Consider the following 25,752-nt stretch of genomic DNA (forward strand, 5'->3'; position numbering starts at 1 on the left):
CAGCCTCCTCCGCATCCAACGCACCCGGCCCCGACGTTTTCTGCGACCGGAGGTGAGAGCAGTAGCCGCCGGAAGTTGTCTGGTTTCCGCCGGCGTTCTGCGTCGCGAGGAAGGAGAAACCTCCTCGTGCATGCATGCTGGCCGGGGCCCGCAGGCCAACGTGGCCCGCCACGTCCCTGCATTCAAGCGGGGTGGCCTTCCCGCGCAGCCTTAGCGCTGCTGGGCCGAATCTGGCCAAGCCCAGCAGCGCCGGCCCTTTTCCTTTTTCCTTCTTTTCTTCCTATTAACCTGCCAGAAAATCTCTGCTTAGTATTTAAATCACTACAAATTCATCCAGTGACCAAATGAGTTGATTCAAGTTCCTACATGCTCACAGATGTTTTCTTAACCATATACAAGTGCATGCATGTGATTTAGTGCTGTAAAAATGAGTTGTTAATTGAAAACCTAAAAAGTATCTGATTGTGTAAATTAATTAGTGTGTGATATTTATGAAACCTTTTTGAGTGAGGTCAATTTGGTAGTGCTGTGCATGTTAATACCTATCTTGTGGCACTGGTCCCTCTTGCAAAAGCTTCCTAGGTTTTGCCTGCTAATTAAATTAAAATACGACCAGAGAGCACTTCTCTGTTTTTTAATTCAAAAACTACACATGCTCTTGAAGCAAATCCAAATGCTACCAGTAGATATGGTAATAGGGTATTTCTCTACCAAAGGAAATGATTTTTAGAGTTATATATTAGGCCTGGTGGATTTATATCTGAATCAGGGCACCTTATTAGTATTCTATTTTTGTAAATTCTTTTACAAATCAGAAAAATACAAATCCAGTGGGGTTAGTTCACCTTTGTTCTTAGCTATCCAGGGGTATGCTTTGTTTTTGTAGAAGATGTTCTGATTAGCACTGTTTTAAGTTTTGGAACACTCTGGTCTCTGTTTTGATTGAATTGTTTAGGCCAGTAGAAATTTCAATTGCATATGATTCTTGTGCAGGTGTGTTGTGCATGTCAATAGCTTTCTGTAGATATGCTGCATGCATTTTTGTGACTTCCAGAAACATTTAGGTCATTTAAATGGTGCATAAGTCAATTCTGGAATTGCAAAAATCATATCTTTTGTTTTAAAAATCATAAATGGGTGAAACCACTTTCAGTAGCTTGCATTTGTCACCCTCTACCTACTGTGATTTTATCAAATTTTTGTGTGCATTATTCTGGAGATAGTTTGTTGATTGGTATGGTGTGTTTCTTTTATTTTTGCGACGATAGATTCGAACGCCACGGAGACGAAGGAGGAGGTGACTTTGGGGGATTTGAAGAAGAAGACCAGGGACACTTTGCTGAGCAAGGCAAGCCACCTCTTGATGCATCTCTGATCCTATATATATCTTATTCATGCATTATTACAGGTTTTATTAAAGGGCATGTCTTTTATTTTAGTTTGTCTGTGGTTAGTGCCACCCGGAGTTTTATTATTCCACCCTTAGGGTGCATCCCTCATTTGGTACCTACTGAACACCTCTCTATTAGTGATATGGTGATTAGCACCTTGTCACCCTTGTCGCCATTTTCAAAGAAGAATTTGGACTATAGGTTGGGAGCCCTGGAAATATGGTTAGGAAAATGTTTTCCTGAAAAGAAGTTTTTCGAAAACCTTGGAATGGGGTAGCCCTGCCCAAGTGTGGTTGATTAAATGTTTTTAAGGAGAAAGGACTTGCTTGGAGCAAGAGAAGTGAAGAAAAATTGTTTTTTTTGAAAACCTTTTGTTGACTGAGTACATCACCGGACCTAGCCAGTACAACCACATTACCCTTTGGTGGGACGGGGCGTAGCGTAGTAGTTTGTCTCGCCTTAGTTTGGGTCCTGCAAATGTAAGGGGTAGTCCGAGCATGGACACCTATCGACCGTGGCCTTCCCGACGAACGGGGAACGCCTTTCCATTGCGTATCGATGGCAGGGGTACAACCTATGAGCTCCCATTGAATAATGCCTCGCAGTTGGTAGCGGCATTCCGGAGGGTCGAGCTGGTCGGGGAATTTGCTACTCCTGGGTAAACGACCCCTCGGACTCTGGTGTTGGGAGGTACAACTCTAGGCGGCATGTCTTAGGCTAAGGCGAGCAGGCGAAAAACTACGATCGGGTACTTGTCGTGGCATATGTTATTATGCAGGGATGATGCCCACACGATGAGTATTCGGATCTTGTGGGGAAAGTGTACAACCTCTGCAGAGTGTAAAATCTATTCGAATAGCCGTGTCCGCGGAAATGGACGTGGGAAAGGAAGTGCTGAGTATCAAAAGAAGTTTTGCTCTTATAAAAGTGTTTTATCAATTATTGTTTTGGGAAAGTGACGCCAGTGGGTCTGGTGGAAAGGTACCTGCGAGGTACGGTGGAAAGTTGGAAAGGAAATGGCCATATGAGATGGCTGAAAATAAAATTGGGTCACCCTTACCTATTAGTCTGCAAATGAAATGGTTTACCAAAAAGTTTTCAACAAAGTTATGGAAATGTCTTATTCTCGAGGGGAACCACCTCTCGCTCCTTGTCGCCCTAGATAGTGCCTTTCCTTGCTACTGCCATATTGCATATCCTTTATTTCTCTCTAAGGTGGTTTGCGAGTACATTCAAAAGTACTCACTGGCATTGTTGTCCTGGTTATCTACTTGACCAGACCTTGAAGAAGAGTACTTCGAAGAAGAGGAGTACGACGCCGAAGACGCGAACTAGGACGCTCTCCCGCCAGCCGCCCGTAGGGTAAAGGCACGACTTGGGTTCCACCGCTTTTGGAGTCAAGTTGTTTCCGCTGCTGTTTGGTGAACTACGGCCTTGATGGCCTATGATGTAAGACTTCGTATTACTTAAATTCGGTACTGTAATGGATGATGTAATCTGGTATCAGTTCGGTTATGTATTCACGATGGAATGATCTTGGGATCGTGAAATTGAATGCATAACTGGAGTTCTGGACTGGTAAGTCCGGGGCCCCACAGAGCTGGTATCAGAGCCATCCTGACTGTAGGAGACCTTAGTTAGCATGGGCGTTAGAAACAGAACAAAAATTATTTTTCTTAAACAAAAAGGTTGACTAAATGCTGAAAATGCTTAAGTCCCTTACCTCCTTCTATTTTCCAGAAACTTTACTTGCATTACTGTTTTATTATGCTTAAAATTTTGCACACTGTGGTCACTAACTTAATCTACTTTAAAATTTGTGTAGATGCCGATCGAGTACACGCACGTCCGTCAGGTTGGAGTGAGGCCGCCCCTCTACTTCTTCGAGCGGGCCTTAGCCGACCTGGCTATTCGCTGCGGACGTATGGTGCCCGAGATTAAGGGCGTCCGTACTGAGAGGTCCGCAGACTCGGAGATGGCCTGGCTGGTCACCTGCGTCGCCGTGGGGAGCGGGATTTCCCCGCCATGCGAGGAGTTCACCATCGACGTGATGGAGCGCACGTGGCTCGACGGGATGATTCGAGTCTCTCAGGAGGCACTTGCACGCCTCGCCTTTCTTCACCCGGAGGTTGTCGCCGACACTGGTTACCAGCACCTTGGCCAGCGCGACCTCGCGGGCCAGCCCGTGGCCGGCGCCCCACACGCCGACACCGCCCACCAGCTGCACCATATGGAGTACCTGCTTCACCACACTCAGACTCAGCAGGACCGCGCCCGTGAGAGGTGCGATCTGCAGGAGGATGAGATTGCTACACTTCGCGCTCAGCTTGCTGCTACACAGGCTGACCTTGCCAGTGAGCGCAAGCTGAGGGTTGCCGCACGCCGGAGGGTTACTCGCCTGAAGGCGAAGGTGACTTCGCTGGAGGCCCTGACTGCACAGATGGAGGCCACTATTGAGGAGCTTGAGGACGACGGTGAGGATCTCCGCAAGGAGAACGAGGCTCTCCTTAGTGACGACGACGACTACGAGGACGAGGACTTCGATATGGAGCCTGATACTGAGGATGAGGCCTTCATCAACGATGAAGATGAGGAGCCCGAGCCATTGATGTCCGAGGAGGACCCCGAGGAGCCAGCCTTTGTTGAGGAGGACGCCCCACCTGCACCTGAGGTTCCTGTCGTGGACCTCGACGACTTCTAGAGCACCACCTTGGACTCGCATCACCTTACCGTAGGGCGATGAGATAGGCCCCCTTTTGCGATGCGAGTAGACTTGTGATGATGGTTCTATGAAACCATTCTTTTGGCTGTGTTGTATGAGACTTATGAGTGATGATGTATGCTACATTGTGCCATCGGCACCCCTGCTATGCTATGCTATCGTTTGCTTACTTTGCATTTGTTGCGCCCGTTTTTGAATTTCCGTTTTTATTTGCAATCCCTCCCCTTTTAAGTGGCTGCCCATCTACTTGTTCCTTTTGTAAATCTGAATCCACCCTTCTTCAGGATGGTGGAAACCCGTAGAGGAGATCACAGCGGGGCAAACCGAGACCCCCCTCCACCTCCACCTCCCGACCCTACCATGGCTCAACTCCTGCGTATGATGATAGAAGACCGTGAGGCAGCCCGTGCGGAGCGTCAAGCTAATCTTGCTACTCTTCAGCACCTCACTCAGCTTGCTACTGGTAACGCCAACAACAATAATGGCGGGGATGGAAATGGAGACCCCCGCTCCAAGCTGAAGGATTTTCAAAGCACCAACCCACCTGTCTTCTCCAAGTGCACTGAACCCCTCGACGCCGATGATTGGCTTCGCACCATTGAGAACAACTTGGAGGTTGCCGGAGTCGGCAATGATGAGAAGGTTCTGTTTGCCACTCATTACCTCTCCGGACCTGCCCGCGCTTGGTGGGAAAATGTCAAGGCTATTCAAGCTGAAGGACACGTCATCGGCTGGGAAGAATTCAAGACCAAGTTCCGCAAGACCCACATCCCTTCAGGACTGATTAAGCTCATGAAGGATAAGTTCATGAATCTGAAGCAGGGAAGCATGTCTGTGGTGGACTACATGGACAAATTCACCACTGTCCCGTTATGCTCCAGAAGACACCGACACTGAAGAGAAGAAGAAAGATCGCTTCTTGAATGGTCTGCATGATGAAATGCAGAGCATCTTGGTGGCCGTTCCATACCCAGACCTTGAGTCGCTGGTTGATGCCTCTATCATGGTGGAGAGCAAGCGCAAGAGTGCATTTGAGAACCGCAAGCGCAAGGCGATGATGCAGCAAGGCAGCTCCAAAGACTCGAGCGACCCCGCAGCTTTCCTCCTCCAAGGCCGGCGCCCCAGCCAGCAGAGGGCACCACCCCCGCACCTCGCCCCAACAACCCCAATCGCAACTACAACCCTCAGCGTTACGGAGGAAGCAACTACAATCCCAATTACAACCGCGAACAACACTGTCCGCCCCGCCACCACTGGATGCTATACCTGCGGCCAACCGGGTCATTTCTCCAAGGAGTGCCCCAACCGAGCTACTTCTGGACAGCGCCCCAATGCGCCCAAGCCTAATCCGGGACAAGCTCGCACTGCTACTGGAAGGAACCTGAATCCGAAGAAGCCAGCTGGACCAACTAGGGGACACCTCAACCACGTCAATGCTGAACAAGCTCAGGAAGCTCCGGATATTGTCCTGGGTACGTTCCCTGTCAACTCAATACCCGCCACTGTCTTGTTTGATTCCGGAGCATCCCACTCTTTTGTTACCAAGCCGTTTGCTAGGAAGAGTGGTTTGAGACCTACGATCATGCAACGTCCTATGTTAGTCCAAATTCCGGGATCCACCACCAAAACGGATCTATCCTGCAAGGATGTTCCTATAGATATTCAGGGGAAGCGTTTCCACGCGGATTTGATCGTATTAGGAGAGCAAGGCTTAGAAGTGATCCTTGGGATGAATTGGATGGTGAAGTACAAGGGTCACATAGATTGTGTTCGCCGAGCCATAACATTGGCTGCTGAGGACGGAGAAATAGTTGAGCATGTGGCGACCATACCTTCATCGAAGGTCTTATGCAAGACGAGTGTCGCCAGTCCAGCCCTGCATGAAGTACCCATAGCTTGTGAGTATCCTGAGGTTTTTCCCGATGAGCTACCCGGTATGCCCCCTGATCGGGATATCGAGTTTATCATCGAGCTAGTCCCCGGAACCGCCCCCATCGCTCAGCGACCTTACCGGATGAACCCCCAAGAATTAGTTGAGCTGAAGAAGCAGTTGAATGATATGTTGAGGAAAGGTTTGATTCGCCCGAGTGCATCCCCCTGGGGATCTCCCGTTATCTTTGTGGATAAGCGGGACGGTACTATCCGCCTGTGCGTGGATTACCGGAAACTGAATGATGTCACCATCAAAAACAAATACCCCCTCCCGAAGATTGAAGATCTGTTCGACCAGATGAATGGCGCCCGAGTTTTCTCTAAAATAGACCTCCGAACTGGTTATCATCAACTCAAGGTTCGAGAGTCGGACATTCCCAAGACTGCCTTCACCACACGGTATGGACTTTTTGAATATACCGTGATGTCTTTCGGACTGACCAATGCCCCTGCCTATTTCATGAACCTCATGAACAAGGTGTTCATGAAGTACCTCGACAAGTTCGTTGTGGTTTTCATCGACGATATTCTGATCTACTCCAAGAGTGAAGAAGAGCATGCTGAACATCTGCGGATTGTTTTGGGGACGCTCAGAGACCATAAGCTTTACGCCAAGTTTAGTAAGTGTGAATTTTGGCTGAAAGAGGTAGGATTTTTAGGCCATGTCATATCTGCCGGAGGAGTGTCTGTCGACCCGTCCAAAATTCAGTCCATCATGGAGAAGAAAGCCCCTACCAATCAGACCGAAGTTCGCGCCTTTTTAGGATTGGCTGGTTATTACCGCAAGTTTGTTGAGGGATTCTCCAGCATTGCGAGGCCGTTAACGCAGTTATTGAAGAAGGATAAGAAGTTCGAGTGGACCGACAAATGTGAGGCCAGTTTTCAGGAACTCAAGAAGAGGTTAGTCACAGCCCCCGTTCTGACCATGCCCGATATTACCAAGGATTTTGATGTGTACTGCGATGCATCAAAGCTTGGATTGGGAAGTGTGCTGATGCAAGAAGGGAAGGTGATAGCCTATTTGTCAAGACAACTTCGACCGCACGAGATGAATTACCCTACGCATGACTTAGAGCTTGCCGCGGTAGTTCATGCCCTGAAGACCTGGCGCCACTACCTAGTGGGAAATCGTTGCGAAATCTACACCGACCATAAGAGTTTGAAGTACATCTTCACCCAGCGGGAGCTGAACATGAGGCAGAGCAGATGGATGGAGCTTATCAAGGATTACGACCTCGGCATTCATTATCATCCTGGTAAAGCTAATGTGGTAGCTGATGCCCTTAGTCGAGAGCCCTGTTCGTTGAACGCCCTTATCAAAATTGCTCAACCTAAGCTGTATGAAGAGCTGGAGGAATTCGGCCTCGAGCTCGTTAGCCATGGTTTCCTGGCCAATCTTGAGTTGAAGCCTACTTTATTCGATCAAATCAAAGAAGCTCAAGTGGATCATGAGAGTATTGAAGGAATCAAGCGTAGGATGAATAGGGAAGAAGTTCCTGGTTTTGAGGTCGACGCCAAAGGAGTTTTGTGGTACAAGGGACGCCTGTGTGTACCTAATGTTGAAGACCTGAAGCAACTCATCATGAAGGAAGCTCACGACACCCCATACTCAATCCACCCCGGAGGAACCAAGATGTACCAAGACCTGAAGAAACAATTCTGGTGGCACGGTATGAAGCGCGAGATCGCCTTTTTCATTGCTCGCTGCGATGTGTGCCAGAAAGTGAAGGCTGAACATCAGCGACCAGCTGGACTACTCCAACCCCTCCAAGTTCCTGAGTGGAAATGGGAAGAAGTTGGAATGGACTTCATCACCGGACTCCCTAAATCCCAGCGTGGCCATGACTCCATCTGGGTTATTGTCGATCGACTCACCAAGGTTGCACACTTTATTCCCGTCAAAGTGACCTATCCTGGAACCAAGTTAGCTGATTTGTACATGTCCCGTATCGTTAGTCTCCACGGAGTCCCTAAGAGGATAGTGTCAGATCGAGGTACCCAATTCACCTCGAAATTCGGAAGAGCCTCGCATGAAGCCCTCGGAACCAAGCTAGCTTTTAGCACCGCCTACCACCCACAGCATCGGAGGCCAGACAGAAAGAGTAAATCAGATTCTTGAAGATATGCTTCGTGCTTGTGTTCTCGCCTATGGAGCCAAATGGGAAGATTGTCTCCCCTTCGCGGAATTCTCTTACAACAATAGCTACCAAGCTAGTCCGCAGATGGCCCCTTTGAAGCCCTTTATGGTCGCCGTTGCCGAACCCCTCTCAACTGGTCTGAGACCGGAGATAGTCAAGTTTTTGGACCTGACCATCTTCGAGAGGCTGAAGAACAAGTTCTACTAATCCGTGATCGCCTCAAAGCCGCTCAATCCCGCCAGAAGAGTTATGCTGACTCTAAGCGTCGCAAGCTGACATTCAATGTTGGTGATCATGCCTATCTTCGCGTCACTCCACTCAAGGGAATGCAGAGATTTCACGTCAAAGGGAAGCTTGCCCCAAGATATATTGGGCCCTTCAAGGTTCTCGCTCGTCGAGGTGAAGTATCCTATCAACTTGAACTGCCTGCTGAATTAGCGGATTTTCATGATGTGTTCCACATCTCTCTTCTTCGACGATGCCTCCAAGTGCCTGACAAGCCTGAGACCTTCAAGAACATCGATTATCGCACCCTCGACCTCAACACCGACTTAACCTATCGAGAAGTACCCCTTCGGATTCTCGAAGAAACTGTTCGTCTCACCCGTAGAAGGAAGATTAAATTTTGTAAGGTTCAGTGGACAAATCACTCCGAGGAGGAAGCCACTTGGGAAAGAGAAGATCAGCTCCGAAAGGACTTCCCCGCACTCTTCAGTTCTTAGCCACCGAATCTCGAGGACGAGATTCATTTTAAGGGGGGAAGGTTTGTAACAACCCAACTTTTTGTGCATTGGTTTAATCTTTGGAATGCAAAATTTTGGGCCAACAAAAACTTTTCTGTTTCTCAAAAATTGCATGCATATAGTTCCTCATACTCATGCATTGTGGAGATTGTGTGTTAAGTGCTTGAGAAGGTTGTGTTGTGTGTGGATCCTTAAAACCCTAAACCTACCTATTAATTGTGAGAATTCCTTTTCTTATTAGGGAGCAATTAAAATTTCCATATAACCCTTGAGCATGTGATTATGCTCACATAAGATCTTCTAAGATCTAGTTCTTTTCAAATTTTTCTCCTCCATATCTATTTCTTCTTCTATCCATTTTCAAATCAGAAAAACTCTCCAAGCAAGAGGACCATTGACTCATCACCTTGTATACCTAGGGCTGACTTAGATCATCTCCATGTGACCACTTCAAAGTTTTCAACTTTTAATTAAATGAGTAGGGCCATGCCGGCCATGACCCTTCCCTCTCCCTTGATCACTCTTTTCACAATTCCTTCACACCATCACACACACCCTTGTGCATATGATCATGCTCTCATATGATCTTCCAAGATCATGTTTTTCTCAACAAATCCCTCTTCCATATCTATGCCTTCTTTTCTAAATTTTTCATCTTTGAAAATTCTCCAATGAGGTGCATCACTTGGCTCATCATGTTGATGCTCTGAAACTATTTGGGAGCACATATATGTGGCTTGATCAAAAATCCAAACTTGGTGATTAAGTGAGAATGGCCATGCCGGCCATGATCTCTTCCCCTCTCTCTTGCTCACTTCTTTCACTCCATCTCCTCACCAACACTCAGACACGACCGCAGAGAGCCTCGCACCGTCCCCGTACCCTCCCTAGCCCTAGCCCTCGACCTCTCTCTCTCCTTCTCTCCCCATGCTCACCACCTCGGGAACCCGCACCAGATCATGGAGATCTCTCCCTCTCCTCCCCTTTTGGCAGCACCTAGATGTCCTGCACGACTCCCAGCACTCTCTCTTCCTTCCTGACCCCGCCTGCACGCTTCCCTCGACCTCCCTCTCGCCGACCCGCGCTGGCAACCCCCAATGGCCGTGGCGCACGTCTGCCGGACACGGCCACGTCGCCCACCCCACCTCCCTTCCTCGGTGGCTCTAAACATGTCCTCTGGACGCGCCCTGCTCCACAACGTCTCGGAGACACGACCCCGACGCACGCCCCTGACCCACCTACCCTGTGAGGCGACGCCCAGCTGCCTGGTCACCTCGCCGCGCGGCTGCTGGCAGGCGCCGTCGCACCCTTTCCTCTCTGTCGCGCAGCGCGACGCGCGCGTCCCTCCAAACCTTGGCACCGCCTTGCAGGCACGCAGCAGCACCGCCTCGCTCCCCCAATCCCTCGCTGCCGCCCGCCTCCTCCGTCGGTGCACGGACCTGGTGCACGGTGCACCGGCCGTCGCCCTATAAAAACAGCACCGCACCCTCCCTTCTCCCATTTGCTTCACCACACCCTCCCCAGAACCTCCCCTTCTCACCTCCGTGGGCGGAGAGGAGCTCTGCTCCTCCCTGCCGTCCAGCTCGCCGGGCTCCCGTGGCGTTGCGGAAGGTTGCCGACGCAGACGCCGCCGTTTCTCTCCCTCCCCTTACTCTCTGAATGCGCCTCCCTCTTCTGGAGCTAACGCGCCCCCTTTTTCTTCCCAGGGTTGCCCGTAGACGCCGTCCCGCCGAGCAGCGTTTTCCGCCATCGCCGTCGACCGCCGCTCCGACCAGTGCTGTTTTCGTCGTCACCACCTCCGTTCGGAAGAGCAGCCTCCTCCGCATCCAACGCACCCGGCCCCGACGTTTTCTGCGACCGGAGGTGAGAGCAGTAGCCGCCGGAAGTTGTCTGGTTTCCGCCGGCGTTCTGCGTCGCGAGGAAGGAGAAACCTCCTCGTGCATGCATGCTGGCCGGGGCCCGCAGGCCAACGTGGCCCGCCACGTCCCTGCATTCAAGCGGGGTGGCCTTCCCGCGCAGCCTTAGCGCTGCTGGGCCGAATCTGGCCAAGCCCAGCAGCGCCGGCCCTTTTCCTTTTTCCTTCTTTTCTTCCTATTAACCTGCCGTAAAATCTCTCGCTTAGTATTTAAATCACTACAAATTCATCCAGTGACCAAATGAGTTGATTCAAGTTCCTACATGCTCACAGATGTTTTCTTAACCATATACAAGTGCATGCATGTGATTTAGTGCTGTAAAAATGAGTTGTTAATTGAAAACCTAAAAAGTATCTGATTGTGTAAATTAATTAGTGTGTGATATTTATGAAACCTTTTTGAGTGAGGTCAATTTGGTAGTGCTGTGCATGTTAATACCTATCTTGTGGCACTGGTCCCTCTTGCAAAAGCTTCCTAGGTTTTGCCTGCTAATTAAATTAAAATCTGACCAGAGAGCACTTCTCTGTTTTTTAATTCAAAAACTACACATGCTCTTGAAGCAAATCCAAATGCTACCAGTAGATATGGTAATAGGGTATTTCTCTACCAAAGGAAATGATTTTTAGAGTTATATATTAGGCCTGGTGGATTTATATCTGAATCAGGGCACCTTATTAGTATTCTATTTTTGTAAATTCTTTTACAAATCAGAAAAATACAAATCCAGTGGGGTTAGTTCACCTTTGTTCTTAGCTATCCAGGGGTATGCTTTGTTTTTGTAGAAGATGTTCTGATTAGCACTGTTTTAAGTTTTGGAACACTCTGGTCTCTGTTTTGATTGAATTGTTTAGGCCAGTAGAAATTTCAATTGCATATGATTCTTGTGCAGGTGTGTTGTGCATGTCAATAGCTTTCTGTAGATATGCTGCATGCATTTTTGTGACTTCCAGAAACATTTAGGTCATTTAAATGGTGCATAAGTCAATTCTGGAATTGCAAAAATCATATCTTTTGTTTTAAAAATCATAAATGGGTGAAACCACTTTCAGTAGCTTGCATTTGTCACCCTCTACCTACTGTGATTTTATCAAATTTTTGTGTGCATTATTCTGGAGATAGTTTGTTGATTGGTATGGTGTGTTTCTTTTATTTTTGCGACGATAGATTCGAACGCCGCCGGAGACGAAGGAGGAGGTGACTTTGGGGGATTTGAAGAAGAAGACCAGGGACACTTTGCTGAGCAAGGCAAGCCACCTCTTGATGCATCTCTGATCCTATATATATCTTATTCATGCATTATTACAGGTTTTATTAAAGGGCATGTCTTTTATTTTAGTTTGTCTGTGGTTAGTGCCACCCGGAGTTTTATTATTCCACCCTTAGGGTGCATCCCTCATTTGGTACCTACTGAACACCTCTCTATTAGTGATATGGTGATTAGCACCTTGTCACCCTTGTCGCCATTTTCAAAGAAGAATTTGGACTATAGGTTGGGAGCCCTGGAAATATGGTTAGGAAAATGTTTTCCTGAAAAGAAGTTTTTCGAAAACCTTGGAATGGGGTAGCCCTGCCCAAGTGTGGTTGATTAAATGTTTTTAAGGAGAAAGGACTTGCTTGGAGCAAGAGAAGTGAAGAAAAATTGTTTTTTTTGAAAACCTTTTGTTGACTGAGTACATCACCGGACCTAGCCAGTACAACCACATTACCCTTTGGTGGGACGGGGCGTAGCGTAGTAGTTTGTCTCGCCTTAGTTTGGGTCCTGCAAATGTAAGGGGTAGTCCGAGCATGGACACCTATCGACCGTGGCCTTCCCGACGAACGGGGAACGCCTTTCCATTGCGTATCGATGGCAGGGGTACAACCTATGAGCTCCCATTGAATAATGCCTCGCAGTTGGTAGCGGCATTCCGGAGGGTCGAGCTGGTCGGGGAATTTGCTACTCCCGGGTAAACGACCCTCGGACTCTGGTGTTGGGAGGTACAACTCTAGGCGGCATGTCTTAGGCTAAGGCGAGCAGGCGAAAAACTACGATCGGGTACTTGTCGTGGCATATGTTATTATGCAGGGATGATGCCCACACGATGAGTATTCGGATCTTGTGGGGAAAGTGTACAACCTCTGCAGAGTGTAAAATCTATTCGAATAGCCGTGTCCGCGGAAATGGACGTGGGAAAGGAAGTGCTGAGTATCAAAAGAAGTTTTGCTCTTATAAAAGTGTTTTATCAATTATTGTTTTGGGAAAGTGACGCCAGTGGGTCTGGTGGAAAGGTACCTGCGAGGTACGGTGGAAAGTTGGAAAGGAAATGGCCATATGAGATGGCTGAAAATAAAATTGGGTCACCCTTACCTATTAGTCTGCAAATGAAATGGTTTACCAAAAAGTTTTCAACAAAGTTATGGAAATGTCTTATTCTCGAGGGGAACCACCTCTCGCTCCTTGTCGCCCTAGATAGTGCCTTTCCTTGCTACTGCCATATTGCATATCCTTTATTTCTCTCTAAGGTGGTTTGCGAGTACATTCAAAAGTACTCACTGGCATTGTTGTCCTGGTTATCTACTTGACCAGACCTTGAAGAAGAGTACTTCGAAGAAGAGGAGTACGACGCCGAAGACGCGAACTAGGACGCTCTCCCAGTCAGCCGCCTGTAGGGTAAAGGCCTGACTTGGGTTCCACCGCTTTTGGAGTCAAGTTGTTTCCGCTGCTGTTTGGTGAACTACGGCCTTGATGGCCTATGATGTAAGACTTCGTATTACTTAAATTCGGTACTGTAATGGATGATGTAATCTGGTATCAGTTCGGTTATGTATTCACGATGGAATGATCTTGGGATCGTGAAATTGAATGCATAACTGGAGTTCTGGACTGGTAAGTCCGGGGCCCCACAACTAGTTTGGCATGATGGACAAGAATGAGCTTCTTATTCTATTTCCTGATTTAAAACATGGATTGTTTGATACGAAAATTTAAAAACCTATGGAATCTTATTTGCATACTGGTAGTAATATTAGTATGAACGCTTTGAACACCATTGTTGATAATGATATAGAAAGTTCTAAGCTTGGGGAAGCTGGTTTTCATGATCTTTTTAGTCCCCCAAGCATTGAGGAGAAAATTTTCTTTGATGATACTTTGCCTCCCATATATGATGATTATAATGATAGTGGTCTTTTGGTGCCACCTACTATGGAGAGTAAATTTTGGTGTGATTATACTATGCCTCCAACACTTGATGAGAATAATAATGATAGCTACTTTGTTGAATTTGCTCCCATAACAACTAATAAAATTTATTATGCTTATGTGGAGAGTAATAATTTTATGCATGAGACTCGTAATAAGAATGCTTTATGTGATAGTTATATTGTTGAGTTTGCTCATGACACTACTGAAAGTTATTATGAGAGAGGAAAATATGGTTGTAGAAATTTTCATGTTACTAAAATGCCTCTCTATGTGCTGAAATTTTTGAAGCTACACTTGTTCTATCTTCCTATGCTTGTTACTTTGCTCCTCATGAATTTGTTTATTTACAAGATTCCTATGCATAGGAAGCATGTTAGACTTAAATATGTTTTGGATTTGCTTCTTGATGCTCTCTTTTGCTTCAAATACTATTTCTTGCAAGTGCATCATTAAAACTGCTGAGCCCATCTTAATGGCTATAAAGAAAGAACTTCTTGGGAGATAACCCATGTGTTATTTTGCTACAGTACTTTATTTTATATTTGTGTCTTGGAAGTTGTTTACTACTGTAGCAACCTCTCCTTATCTTAGTTTTGTATTTTGTTGTGCCAAGTAAAGTCGTTGATAGTAAAGTTCATACTAGATTTGGATTACTGCGCAGAAACAGATTTCTTTGCTGTCACGAATCTGGGCAAAATTCTCTGTAGGTAACTCAGAAAATTATGCCAATTTACGTGAGTGATCCTCAGATATGTACGCAACTTTCATTCAATTTGAGCATTTTCATTTGAGCAAGTCTGGTGCCCTTTTAAAATTCGTCTTTACGGACTGTTCTGTTTTGACAGATTCTGCCTTTTATTTCGCATTGCCTCTTTTGCTATTTGGGATGGATTTCTTTGTTCCATTAACTTCCAGTAGCTTTGGGCAATATCCAGAAGTGTTAAGAATGATTGTGCCACCTCTGAACATGTGAGTTTTTGATTATGCACTAACCCTCTAATGAGTTTGTTTCGAGTTTGGTGTGGAGGAAGTTTTCAAGGGTCAAGAGAGGAGGATGATATACTATGATCAAGAAGAGTGAAAGGTCTAAGCTTGGGGATGCCCCGGTGGTTCATCCCTGCATATTTCAAGAAGACTCAAGCATATAAGCTTGGGGATGCCCAAGGCATCCCCTTCTTCATCGACAAATTATCAGGTTCCTTCTCTTGAAACTACATTTTTATTCGGTCACATCTTATGTACTTTACTTGGAGCGTCTGTTTGTTTGTTTCTATTTTTATTTTTGTTTGAATAAATGCTTGTGTGGGAGAGAGACACGCTCCACTGGTTCGTATGAACACATGTGTTCTTAGCTTTTAATTTTCATGGCGAAGGTTGAAACTGCTTCGTTAATTGTTATATGGTTGGAAACAGAAATTGCTACATGTAGTAATTGGTATGATGTCTTGAATAACTTGATATTTGGCAATTGTTGTGCTCTTGTTTAAGCTCTTGCATCATATACTTTGCACCCATTAATGAAGAAAAACATAGAGCTTGCTAAAATTTGGTTTGCATATTTGGTCTCTCTAAAGTCTAGATAATTTCTAGTATTGAGTTTTGAACAACAAGGAAGACGGTGTAGAGTCTTATAATGTTTACAATATGTCTTTTATGTAAGTTTTGCTGCACCGGTTCATCCTTGTGTTTGTTTCAAATAACCTTGCTAGCCTAAACCTTGTATCGAGAGGGAATACTTCTCATGCATCCAAAATACTTGAGCCAACCACTATGCCATTTGTGTCCACCATACCTACCTACTACATGGTATTTCTCCGCCATTCCAAAGTAAATTGCTTGAGTGCTACCTTTAAATTTCCATTCTTCACCTTTACAATATATAGCTCATGGGACAAATAGCCTAAAAACTATTGTGGTATTGAATATGTACTTATGCACTTTATCTCTTATTAAGTTGCTCGTTGTGCGATAACCATGTTCCTGGGGACGCCATCAACTACTCTCTGTTGAATATCATGTGAGTTGCTATGCATGTTCGTCTTGTCTGAAGTAAGAGAGATCTACCACCTTAATGGTTGGAGCATGCATATTGTTAGAGAAGAACATTGGGCCCCTAACTAAAGCCATGAATCATGGTGGAAGTTTCAGTTTTGGACATATATCCTCAATCTCAAATGGGAAAATTAATTGTTGCTACATGCTTATGCATAAAAGAGGAGTCCATTATCTGTTGTCTATGTTGTCCCGGTATGGATGTCTAAGTTGAGAATAATCAATAGCGAGAAATCCAATGCGAGCTTTCTCCTTAGACCTTTGTACAGGCGGCATAGAGGTACCCCTTTGTGACACTTGGTTAAAACATGTGTATTGCGATGATCCGATAGTCCAAGCTAATTAGGACAAGGTGCGGGCACTATTAGTACACTATGCATGAGGCTTGCAACTTGTAAGATATAATTTACATGATACATATGCTTTATTACTACCGTTGACAAAATTGTTTCTTGTTTTCAAAATCAAAGCTCTAGCACAAATATAGCAATCGATGCTTTCCTCTTTGAAGGACCATTCTTTTTACTTTTATTGTTGAGTCAGTTCACCTATTTCTCTCCACCTCAAGAAGCAAACACTTGTGTGAACTGTGCATTGATTCCTACATACTTGCATATTGCACTTATTATATTACTCTATGTTGACGATTATCCATGAGATATACATGTTATAAGTTGAAAGCAACCGCTGAAACTTAATCTTCCTTTGTGTTGCTTCAATACCTTTACTTTGATTTATTGCTTTATGAGTTAACTCTTATGCAAGACTTATTGATGCTTGTCTTGAAGTGCTATTCATGAAAAGTCTTTGCTTTATGATTCACTTGTTTACTCATGTCATATACATTGTTTTGATCGCTGCATTCATTACATATGTTTACAATATGATCAAGTTTATGATGGCATGTCACTCCAGAAATTATCTTTGTTATCGTTTTACCTGCTCGGGACGAGCAGAACTAAGCTTGGGGATGCTGATACGTCTCCGACGTATCGATAATTTCTTATGTTCCATGCCACATTATTGATGATATCTACATGTTATATGCACATTTTATGTCATATTTATGCGTTTTCCGGAACTAACCTATTGACGAGATGCCGAAAGGCCAGTTGCTGTTTTCTGCTGTTTTTGGTTTCAGAAATCCTAGTAACGAAATATTCTCGGAATTGGACGAAATCAACGCCCAGGTTCCTATTTTCACCGAAACCCACAGAAACCTTCCAGAGCCACCGCCATCGCGAAGCCAAGATCTGGGGGACAGGAGTCTCTGTTCCGGCACGCCGCCGGGACGGGGAAGTGCCCCCGGAAGGCTTCTCCATCGACACCGCTGCCATCTCCACCGCCATCTTCATCAACGCATGGGAGGGAGTAGTTCTCCATCGAGGCTCGGGGCTGTACCGGTAGCTATGTGGTTAATCTCTCTCCTATGTACTTCAATACAATGATCTCATGAGCTGCTTTACATGATTGAGATTCATATGAGCTTTGTATCGCTACTAGTTGTGTGCTACTCATATGATGTTATTAAAGTAGTTTATTCCTCCTGCATGGTGTAAAGGTGACTAGTGTGTGCACCATGTGGTTCTTGTCGTAGGCTATGATCATGATCTCTTGTAGATTGTGGAGTTAATTATCATTATGATAGTATTGATGTGATCTATTCCTCCTTCATAGTGTAATGTGGACAGTGTGTGCACTATGTTAGTTCTTGGTTTATTTTGCAATGATCTATTATGCTCTAAGGTTATTTAAATATGAACATTGAATTGTGGAGCTTGTTAACTCCGGCATTGAGGGTTCGTGTAATCCTACGCAATGTGTTCATCATCCAACAAAAGAGTGTATGTAGCACATATGAGAAAGAGTTATTTATTATGCGATCAATGTTGAGAGTGTCCACTAGTGAAAGTATGATCCCTAGGCCTTGTTCCTAAATACTGCTATCGCTGCTTGTTTACTGTTTTACTGCGTTACTACTGCTGCGTTACTACTGCTTGTTTACTGTCCTGGGCAAAGCACTTTTCTGGTGCCGTTGCCACTGCTCATATATATTCATACCACCTGTATTTCACTATCTCTTCGCTGAACTAGTGCACCTATTAGGTGTGTTGGGGACACAAGAGACTTCTTGCTTTGTGGTTGCAGGGTTGCATGAGAGGGATATCTTTGACCTCTTCATCCCTGAGTTCGATAAACCTTGGGTGATCCACTTAAGGGAAAACTTGCTGCTGTTCTACAAACCTCTGCTCTTGGAGGCCCAACACTGTCTACAGGAAAAGGAGGGGGCATAGACATCAGCGCTCTCCCTCTGATCTTTTTTAATTAATTAGAATTTAGTACAAAGTTTGCACTAAATTCGAATTAATTAAAAGAAACCGGAGGGAGTATTTCCCATTCTCATGTTTTGTAAAAAAAATTGCCAGAGAAATCTGAAATGTGTCATCAATCATCATATTTATCATTATTATCTATAGAACTCCTAAATATAAATTTGGTCTAGTCCTCTACGCTCTAAATATACACATCTACATTTTGCCCGGTTTTAGATCGCCACTGCCGGTGGGTCGAGGTCAAACGGCGGCGGCGTCGCCTTCTTCTGTTGCACGACGATTACGGAGCCCATCTCGAGCGACCCATTTTAAGTCAATATGTTTGTCACAAGCAAATCCATTTTGCTATCAAGTATGAATCAAACATGTGAGCAAACCAACTATTTAACCCTAGTGATTGTAACAAAAACTTAAGTTGTATTTGTCCACAAAAGGACCAATAATGGGCTATAATATTCTTTAATGACAACTAATTAAGATAAAGATCACAACTATAGAAATCGTGGCAATTTATGCGTTAAAACACATGCTCTGGAACTCTATACCAGAATATTTAAAGGTACAAAAGGTTGAAAACCCTAATACATTACTCGACAAAGGGATGTAAATTCACTAAATATAAGTAAAGGGAAATCTCAGTTAGCGAAAGAGTTATTAGCTATGTCTCATACAAAATGTCAAGAAAACAAAATAAAATTTTCTTATGCTGCAAAATACAATTTGAAGTAAACAACATGTATATGAAAAGATGTTTGTATGAAGTGTGGTAAAAATGTTTTGTTTAAATATAGAGAGAATATACTAATTAGATGTTGTGTTGACAAAAAAATAGAGAAGTAAATATGACTAGTATAAAATATTTCCAATAAAATTTGTTTAATCATTATTTTGGTTGATTCCAGTACAATTGAGTTACCACCATTCTTCATTACCTCCAGCACCTGCATGCATATCTTGAAGAAACCTGGATGGTTATTTCTGATTTATTAGCTTAAAATTTATTTCGGTCCTATCAAAAAATTGTTATCTCCTATATGGTAAAAATTAAGTTATACCTAAGTTGTAATGTAAATAGATAGAAACTAACATGTGAACATGCGAAAAAGGTTAAGGAATGTTAGGGTTGTGCGGAATATGAAAGAGTGAAGGATGAGAAATGGATATGATTGAAGAGACTTTTTTGTAAATAATACTACAAACATATCGAAGTTTCAATTGGTGAACATGGTCTAGGGAAAAAATGGATAATAGTGCCTGATTGATGTGAGATGTAAACCACAATCAACTTCAATTGGGGTAAAACACATGAGCATGTAACAAAGCTACAATACCTAAGCTAAAAGCAGAAATACACAAAACAACTAATTGATCTATTCCCCGTAGTTCCAAGCAGGTCTCGTAGGCCAGGACCACAACATAGCTAGGGTACCCCTTTGTATAGGAAGGGGGCTTACACATATTGAATATGTAATGTAAAGCTAAGTTATTGTACTACAATAGTATATTCACGCCTTGAGGTTTTATGTAAACCATAGATTAAATTTTGTTTTTAAGTCAATATGTTTGTTACAAGCAATTCCATTCTGCTATCAAGTATGAATCAAACATGTGAGCCAACCAATTATTTAACCCTAGTGATGATAAAAACAAATTACGTTGTATTTGTCCACAAAAGAACAAAGAATGAGCTATAATTTTCTTTAATGACAACTAATTAAGGTGAGCATCACAACTATAGAAATCGTGGCAACATATGTGTTAAAACACATGCTCTAGAACCCTCTACCAGAATATTTAAAGGTACAAAAGGTTGAAAACACTTAAAAATACACTATAACACATTCATGATACAATACTCGACAAAGGGTGTATATTCACTAAATATAAAGAAAGGGAAATCTCATTTAGCAAAAGAGTTATTAGCTATGTCTCGTATAAAATGTCAAGAAAACAAAATAAACATTTGCTTATGCTGCAAAATACAATTTCAAATAAACAACATGTATATGAAAAAGAATGTCGTAGGAAGTGTGGTACAAAAAGTTTTGTTTTAAATAAAATGACAATATACTAATTAGATGTTGCGTTCACAAAAAAATGAAGAAGTAAATATGATTAGTATAAAATATTGCCGATGAAATCTGCATCATCGTAAGGTTGGTTGATTCAATGTCCAGAGTAAACACATGCCGCATGTAGGTGGAATCAAACAATAAAACAAGCTCCTGTGATAGCACGTCGTAGTCGAAGACCTAGAACACACAAGATTGGTCCTTCACATTCAATGGTAATAGTTGAGCCTCACTAACAATAATCGAGCATGGTCCGGCCTTGATCTGCAAATCACCACTAAGCAGAGGGACTTTTTCTTCGCCTTGATATCCATGACTCTTGGCAATGGACGGACCGCAAAATTCTGCTAGAACCGTTGGATACAATGCTACACCATTCGAGAAATCGTGCCAGAACTATATGCATACATCCCCAAGAGTAGACACAAAACAAGGATGGTGGTTGACGGCTTGGTAGAGAACCAATGGGCCCAAGATATTAATGGCTTCATCGGCATCCATAAAATTGGCCAATACCTTTGCCTCCATGAAATTGGCGAGCACGCAAACGGGCAGTACACATCAAAGTCTGCATACCTCGACTCTTTTCATGGATCAACCAACTATGCACCCTGGAAGCTCATTTGAAAAAGCTGGGCCCCCAACCACCGTAGACAGATTGGCAAGGCGAGGGCTTCAACACCACCATAGATGCCTTCTCCGCGACCAGGCGCCGGAAACAATTCACCACCCCATCATTGGCTGCCCCAACTCACACCAGATTTGGCTTGAAATCTTGTCATGGCTTCACTTGTCATGCACAACATCATCTGACCATGGCATGGAAAAACACCCCCAAGCCAATGCGCAAACGACTAGCGATCACGGTGATGTTAGTGTCTTGGATGATCTGCAAACACCACAAAGACTACGCATTCGAAGGGCAGTAACCTTCCATCTGCAACATGTGTATGAAAATCAAAGATGAAGCGGCATTATAGGATCTAGTTGATACCAAAAGACGGAGAGATGTACTAGAGACGTGCACTGGAAGAACAACCTGTTGTGCCTGCACATCTTCGTCACATGTATTTCCCCGTTGGCGTCAGGCTTGTTGCCATTGGATCTCTCGTCGTACTACTACCTACTCCCTCTGATCCTTTCTATGCTAAATCCGAATCAATTAAAAGAAAGCAGAGAGAGTACTTGTGTTGGATGACAAGGCCACTTCAGTCGCTAGCAAACGAATGTATTTCCCATTCTCATTTTTTGTAAAAAAAACTGCCACTGAAATCTGAAATGTGTCATCAATCATCATATTTCTCATTATTATCTAAAGAACTCCTAAGTATAAATTTGTTCTAGTCGTCTACGCTCTAAATATACACATCTACGGTTATGTCTGTAGTTTCATTCTTCCATTTCATTCTACATCGCCACCGCCGGTGGGTCGAGGTCAAACGGCGGCGGCGGCGCCTTCTTCTGCTGCACGACGATTACGGAGCCCATCTCGAGCGACTCCTCCGACGCGAGGATGTCCCCGACCGGGCCCATCTCGGCGCACTCCACCCAGCGCTCGAGCCCTGCCACCAGCTCCGCCGGCTGCCGCCCGCCGCGTCCCACCACGACGAGCGCGTACGCTCCCGCCATCCCGCGCAGCGCCTGCAGCACGTCTTCCGGCGCGACGACCGCCTTCTCCACGTACGAGGCGAGCTCCTTCGCGACGTACTCGCGGTGGAACGCTGCCATGCAGCAGTCGTCGGGATCATCGCCGGTACTGTCCACCATGACGGACACTTCCCCGCCCGCGTGATCGCCGGCGTGTGTCGTCGTATGGACACGGTCGTCGTCGTGCTCGCCACGCTGCACGAAGCGGATGACGGTCAGACTGACGGTGTGGTTCCTGGCGAGGCGGCAGGCGAATGACATCGCCTCGCGGTCGTCCGGCCCGCCGAGGAAGACGGCGGCTACGTGGGTCGGCGCGGCGGCCCGGTCGTCGCGCTGGTTCCCCAACGCCTCCTCGCTCGTCGATATCTTGGTCGGCAGCTGGAAGCTCGTGCTGCCCCTCCGGAACGGGCGGTCAGCGAGGACGGCAACGGTGCACGGCGCGCGCTCCAGCGCCCCAAGGCACAGCCGGCGGCGGTCCTCCCACCGACACACCATCTTCCCGTCGTAGTGCTGCTCCTTGTGGTAGGGCACCAGGAGGACGTCCGCGCGGACCTCCTCCGTGCAGCGGCGGACGGTCTTGAGGTTCGTGACGGGGCCGCGGTCGCCGGCGTCGATCTGGCGGATGACGAGTCCGGTGATGGACGCGAACAGGTCGACTGTCCAGTTCACCTGCGTGGCGGCGTCGTTGATGCGGTCGAGGTGCTTCTCGCTGTCGATCTGGACCTGCTCGTGGTAGCGCTTGGCGCCGCCGGTGCCGGCGCGGGCGTGCTTGCGCGCGGCGTCGTAGAGGTGCAGGACGTGCACGGCTGGCTGGACGTCGGGCTTACTCGCGAGCAGCTCGACGAGGCTGAGCATCCCGGGCGCTCCGCGCGCGCCGTGCACGCAGGCGAGCATGCTCAGCTCCGTGGACTGGTCATCGGCCACCTTATTTACCACCAGGCGCTCGAGCGTCCTGTCGCCGCTGCTCAGGTATGCCTCCCTCTCCTTGCGGTAGACCACGGCGAACACCGGGCCGGCGATGACGGTGCTGATCATGCTCCCCATGACCATCGCCATGAGCGCCTGCTCCGCCCAGATCCCCTCGGAGCTAGCGAAGCTCATGTCGATCATGTTGACGTGGCCCTTGATGTTGAGGAGGACGCCCAAGCGCGCGGCGTCGGCGAGCGGCATGTGATCAAGGAACCTGGCGGCGCCCATGGTGCCGAGGCACTTGCCGATGAGGCCGAGGATGGTGAGGAGGACGGCGGGGACGACGACGGCGCCGGACATGGCGCTGAAGTTGAGCCGCATGCCCATGGTCCCGAAGTAGAAGGGCACGGCGAGGGCGTGGAGCGGGTACGCGAGCGCGTGCATGACGGTCCTCGCCACGGGGCCCTCCCTCGGGAACGCGAGCCCGAGGAGCAGGGTCGCCGGCATCCCGTCGAACCCGGCGCGGCGCGGGAAGTTGCCGATGAAGGAGACGGCGACGAGGATGAGCGCGAGCTCCCAGTTCCCGATGCGGTGGCGGCCGGCGTTGCGGCGGTTCATGAACGCCACCGCCGGGCGGAGCAGCGCCATCGCGATGCCGACCTTGAGCAGCGCGAGCACGCCAAGGCCCAGCCGCTGCGGCGCGCTGTACCCGGGCGTCCTCCCGGAGGCCATCTTCATGCATGAGAAGACGCCCTCGCCGACGATGCAGATGACGTTGGTGGCGATGGCGGTGGCGACGAGGAGCCTGCCGGTGGCCGTGGCGGCGAGCCCCACCTCGTGGACCATCCGGGTGACGTCGACGGAGGAGGTGTTGGCGATGGTGAGCATGAGCACGGCGGCGAGCAGCTCGGGCGAGCGGACGGGCGTGTGCATCATGCTGCCGTACATGCCGCCCGAGACGAAGGCGGCGAGGAGGAGGCAGGTGGCGACGCTGGCGTAGGTGGCCACGATGCCTCGGCGGCTGTCGTTCCAGAGCGCGGCGAGGTCGGCGTCGAGGCCGACGTAGAACATGTAGAAGATGCGCGCCTCGGAGACGTACCACTCGTACGTGTCCTCCACGTTCACCACGTCCACGTGCACGATCACCTCGTGCAGCCCCAGGCTCCCCACCATGATCCCAGCCTGCAAGCAAGCATGCAGCTAATCGGTGAGGAATTTCTCAGAGGTAGGTAGTGGAAATGGAATGATTGTGGCGTGCATGCGTACGAGGATCTGGGAGATGGCGCTGGGCTGGTTGTGGCGGCGGAGGGAGAGGTGGATGAACTTGGCGAGGGCGATGACGACGGTGGCCTGGAGGACGATGAGGAAGAGCGTGTCCAGGGACACGTTCTGCAGCTCCGGGTCCAGGTCGCAGTCCACGGGTCTCGCCATGGCTTCGTCGTCAATTACAGTTCCCTTCGGCCGGCTCGCTGGCCGGATCCTCGTCGTGCTCGTCGTCGGCGGCAGCGCTCCGGCTAGAAGAGCGTGTCCCAGGATCGTCGGGCTGTTGGTGAGTTCGTGAGGCTGGTGATTAGTTTGGCAATGGATGGTCGCGCGTGGTCTCGTGGACGGCCATGGCACCGGTCTGCATGTTCATCAGAAGAAAAAAATTGACTAAGAAGTTTCGTCCTACGTAACTGGGCCTGAAACTGCTACGAGCCCACGAACTTCTGATCGGCCTGACGGGCCAGCCGGCTGGGCCACATGGCAGACGAGAAGCCCCTTCCTCTCTCCTCGTTTTTTGTTGGAATTTCGTCGAAAGAAGTATACATAACCCCCACAAGTTTCATGTTTTGGACAGAGAACCCCTCTAACTATAAACTGGAGCACTTAATCCCCACATCTTTGCTAAATCGGACAGAGAACCCCCTCAGCCCGCGGGAGGCTGTTTTGCTCAGCGGTTTTGATGACCTGGCCGTGGTTAGAAGACAGCAAGGATGGTTAGCAGTTAGCACACAACGCGCAGCTGAAAATTTCCCCTACTCTCGTGATTCAGAGTTCCTTCTCTCTCTGTCCTCTGGTCGGCCGAGAGCGGCAAACGATGGCGGCTCGGAGAAGCCGTTGTTGAATTGAAACAAGGAGCTAGTAAAAGCATGTATGGAATAATACATCCCACCTCACGAATGGAAACAAGGAGCTAGCAAGGTACATAGAAGCAGTAGGTGAAGCTGCAACAGATAAAATTAAAGAGCCAAAGATTATTTGCAGTGTATGTTGGAACTAGCAGCTAAGTGAATGTATGTTGCCAATGAAATAAATTTTGCATTTCGCACAAAAGTGAGTGCATCACTGCATTTCACTAGTGAGTACATCATAGTCTAAACAAAACAACTACAAATCCAATCCAGTATATGGCACGTCAACTTAACAAAAGGTTCCATTAAAAAAAAAACTTAACGAAAGGTCCATCTCATGCTTGCTTTTAACTGTCCAAAAAATAACTATTGGAGATCTAATGGTTGAACTACTGCTCTCCTCCTGGCCCATCTTCTTGTTGCTTCTTGCTGCCATAAAACCATCACTTGAGCCTGTTAACTTTTGGTACTCTCTCTGTTGTGATAGGCTGAGAATTTGAAAAAACTTGAACAGGCACATGCTGTGTAGAACTTGACACATGAACTGAAGCTGGCTGGGAGCTCCCTTCAGCTTGGGTAGTCCTTCTTATGGGTATTTT

General features: G+C 46.9%; 2 protein-coding genes across 2 annotated transcripts; one reads left to right on the forward strand and one right to left on the reverse strand.

The window, feature by feature from the left end:
- The first annotated feature begins 4,473 nt into the window (after window positions 1–4,473).
- LOC139831825 (uncharacterized) lies at window positions 4,474–8,905 on the forward strand. Its single transcript, XM_071821169.1, has 4 exons — window positions 4,474–4,977; window positions 5,060–5,956; window positions 6,989–7,594; window positions 8,426–8,905. The coding sequence occupies exons 1-4, from the start codon at window positions 4,474–4,476 to the stop codon at window positions 8,903–8,905; spliced, it is 2,487 nt and encodes an 828-aa protein (XP_071677270.1).
- Window positions 8,906–21,750: 12,845 nt separating this feature from the next.
- LOC127302798 (cation/H(+) antiporter 15) lies at window positions 21,751–24,847 on the reverse strand. The gene is made up of 2 exons (XM_051333420.2): window positions 24,306–24,847; window positions 21,751–24,221 (listed from the first exon to the last, which is right to left on the reverse strand). The coding sequence occupies exons 1-2, from the start codon at window positions 24,468–24,470 to the stop codon at window positions 21,891–21,893; spliced, it is 2,496 nt and encodes an 831-aa protein (XP_051189380.1). The 5' UTR covers window positions 24,471–24,847; the 3' UTR covers window positions 21,751–21,890.
- Window positions 24,848–25,752: the final 905 nt, after the last annotated feature.

The sequence above is a fragment of the Lolium perenne genome, chromosome 5 (assembly GCF_019359855.2).
Source record: "Lolium perenne isolate Kyuss_39 chromosome 5, Kyuss_2.0, whole genome shotgun sequence".
In the NCBI taxonomy this organism is placed as follows: Eukaryota; Viridiplantae; Streptophyta; class Magnoliopsida; order Poales; family Poaceae; genus Lolium; species Lolium perenne.

Excerpts from the sequence above, each read along its gene's own strand:
- LOC139831825 (XM_071821169.1), top strand. The coding sequence starts at position 4,474 with ATGGCTCAACTCCTGCGTATGATGATAGAAGACCGTGAGGCAGCCCGT. Across the intron at positions 5,957-6,988 it reads CGACCATACCTTCATCGAAG|GATTTTGATGTGTACTGCGA; the intron begins GTCTTATGCAAG and ends GATATTACCAAG. Across the intron at positions 7,595-8,425 it reads GGTACAAGGGACGCCTGTGT|AAGAGTTATGCTGACTCTAA; the intron begins GTACCTAATGTT and ends CAATCCCGCCAG.
- LOC127302798 (XM_051333420.2), bottom strand. The coding sequence starts at position 24,470 with ATGGCGAGACCCGTGGACTGCGACCTGGACCCGGAGCTGCAGAACGTG. Across the intron at positions 24,222-24,305 it reads GCGCCATCTCCCAGATCCTC|GCTGGGATCATGGTGGGGAG; the intron begins GTACGCATGCAC and ends GCTTGCTTGCAG.